Source organism: Numida meleagris, chromosome 4, assembly GCF_002078875.1.
Source record: "Numida meleagris isolate 19003 breed g44 Domestic line chromosome 4, NumMel1.0, whole genome shotgun sequence".
NCBI lineage: Eukaryota > Metazoa > Chordata > Aves > Galliformes > Numididae > Numida > Numida meleagris.
Genome location: NC_034412.1, coordinates 83,997,371 through 84,000,247, shown reverse-complemented (window position 1 = coordinate 84,000,247; position 2,877 = coordinate 83,997,371). Strand labels below are relative to the sequence as shown.

The window sequence follows — 2,877 nt, the reverse complement described above, 5'->3', positions numbered from 1 at the left end:
GGGCGGCGGCGGCCCCGGACCGAGGGCGCTTCGGAAACCGACGCGCACGGAACGCGACCGCAGAGCGCCCGGGCGCCGCGCACCGCCCTGCGCGGTCCCGGGGACGGCGTCGGTGTGCGGAGAGCGGCGGGAACCGACGAACGGCGCTCCCGCCTGAAAATAAACGGAGAAAATACGGAATCCCTCTCCGGCCCGCAGTGCGGAGCCGGCGGCGTCGGTCTTCTGACGGAGCTCCCGCCGCGTCCCCGGCCCCGCCGCCCCCGCCCCGACGGAGCTCGCCATGAGAGCCGTGGGGAGGTGCGAGGCGACTGAGGGCGGTGCGGGGCTGTGCGGGCGCTGCCGGGCGGCGATCGGGGCCGTCCGAGGGGCGCGGGGCTCCGGGGCCGGGGGGCACCGCGCTGCGTCTCCCGATTCCTGCCCCGGGAGCGGGAGGCCGAGGAGCCGCACTCCTTTCTTTTCCTTTTTTTTTTTTTTTTTCCTTTTCGATCTTTATTCTCCCACCCGGGGCGACCTCTTCGCCGTCAGCCCGAGATCAGCAGCTCGGAGGGTAAACGGAGCGGGGTAAGCGCCGGGGATTGGCGGCGGGGCCCCCACGACGCCGGGAGAGGGGCGGCGGGAGGGACGGACGGGGCGCTTCCCGCAGCCGAACCCGCCGCTCGGGCCGCTTAACGGGGCTCCCGCGCCGGTTCCTCCGCGCGGACCCTCCGCGGGCAGCCCCCGCCGTGCCGCTCCCGTACAGCCGGGGCTGGGGCCGGCCCGAGGCTGCCGGCGGGCGGCTGCCCCCCCTAGAGGTGGCCCGGACGCACTGCCCGCTGCGGGCCGCCGGGGGAGCGGGGGCTTCGCTCGTTTGCTCCCCCCCCCCTTCTTTTTTTTTTCCTCCCTTTCTTCTTCTTTTTTTTTCCCCTCTCTTCTTTAAAAAAAAGTTTATTTTATTTTATTTTATTTTATTTTATTTTATTTTATTTTATTTTATTTTATTTTATTTTATTTTATTTTATTTTATTTTATTTTATTTCCTTTCAGTCAGCCCGACCATTTCTCAGGTGGCCGGCTACTCACGCGCCGAAGCACCAGAACTGAAAGGATGTGTCACAGATTCATAGAATCGTTTGAGTTGGAAAGGGCCCTTAAAGGCCATCTAGTCCTACTCCCCCGCATCAAACAGGGACACTTACAGCTCCATCAGGTGCTCAGAGCCCCGTCCAGCCTGATCTTGAGTGTCCCCAGGGATGGGGCAGCCACTGCCTCTCTGGGCAACCTGTGCCAGTGCCTCAACACCCCTATCGTAAAAAACCTTTTCGTTATATTCAATCTTCAATCTCTCCTCTAGTAGCAGTGTCCTACTTAGGGAGAGCATCACGTTACGATGTCCCCACTTCGCCTCCCGCCATACCTGGAGACACAAACCCCGCAGCCTCCGCCGGCTCTGCCCGGGGTTCCGCTGGGAGATGGCAACGGCCCAAACGGGGCTCCCCGCGAGGAGCGCTCCGGCTGCAGGGCCGGGGAGCTGCCTCGTGGCTGCACCTGGGCTGTGCCACAAACGAATGCCGGCGTGCCCCGTGCAGCTCGCTACTTCTACGGGAAAATCTCTCCTCGTCTGCTTTCGGCTTTGTTTCTTAAATGACGCGCGTCTATTTCCGAGGCGAGTTAACGTGGCCGCACGGAGGTGACGGCCCCGTCGAGGGCACCGCGGCCCCGTCCCTGCTCGGCTCCGTGCGGATGGCGCTGCCGCGCTGCGGGCGGTGCTCGTGGGTTCCGGCGGCGGAGGGATGCACCGCCCGTATCCCCCCCCGCCCCGAGAGGAAAAAAATCATCGTGATTTTTGGATTTGAACCGAATATCAAACGTGAGGAGCGTGCGCATGTCGTGATGGCAGCGGGAATTTTCATCGCACCGACTTTAGCAAATGAGCTCGGAGGGCTTTAATAGCGGGCGGCAGTGCCCTTCTCCGCTCACAGTCCTTATATGGGGAAAAGCCGTGTCCCTGGGGCTGGGAGCCCCGAGCACCAACATTCCTATGGACGTTTACAACCGAAGCGCGGAGCCGCCGGAGTTCCCGTGTGCGGCACGGTGCGGCCGTGGCGTTGCTCGGGGCTGCGGGCGAAGCGATCCACGGCCCCTCCCGCGGCTCCGTCCCCGCGGAGCCTTCCCCCCGGGACCCCGGTGAGGACCCGCGCGGCTCCCGCACCGCACGGCCCGGGACGAGCGGGGCTGTCCCCGGGCGGAGCAGCGCCTCGCACCAGTCCGCTCCTCCGCTCCGTCCCTGTTTTTATGTCAGGTTTCCCACCGCTACACCGTTATGTGTTCTCATCTTCCCACGTATTTCCCTGCAGGACAGAAATACAGCCCGGGCAGGATTCAATAGGTTTGCTAATAAGAAACGAAGCAACACATCCGAACGGCCAGGTGCGTCTCGCCGTCTGTAACTGAAGCTCTTCAGTTTCTCTGTGCAATAAATATTGCCATGTGTAGCTCCCGCGTTCGGCTTCTCATCTGCTTCCTGAACTTTGTAGAAGCGGGATTGATTTGCAGTCTCTGGCAGAAGAATGGAAGCAGAAACAGATCGAATGATGCGCCCAAGTCACACGTGTGTCACCCGCACAGCTCCGCGCCGCCCATTTATTCTGAGTACGTGCGCGCTGTCTGATGGAGCGTGGTAACGAATATTCACTGTATTGTACTAAATGTATTTGCTGCGTGCAAGGCTTTATTTAGGCTCTTAAAAACACCCACAGCATGGATTCTTTTTTTGTTATCAGGTACGTCACCGGTTTCCTCTACCAATCTTCAGCAAAAGAATAATCCTTCCTACTTCTTTTTTCTGATTTTTTTCTTCTTTTCCCCCCTCTCTTCTTTCTTTCCTTCATTTTTTCCTTC

At 60.4% G+C, this 2,877-nt stretch overlaps 1 protein-coding gene across 1 annotated transcript in view; it reads right to left on the bottom strand.

Annotated features, from left to right (window-relative positions):
- NKX3-2 (NK3 homeobox 2) overlaps positions 1-282 on the bottom strand; it is a 2,641-nt gene extending 2,359 nt beyond the window's left edge. Inside the window, exon 1 of the mRNA XM_021395513.1 lies at positions 21-282. Within this exon, the coding sequence (XP_021251188.1) occupies positions 21-282 (262 nt within the window). The remainder of the gene's footprint in view (positions 1-20) is intronic.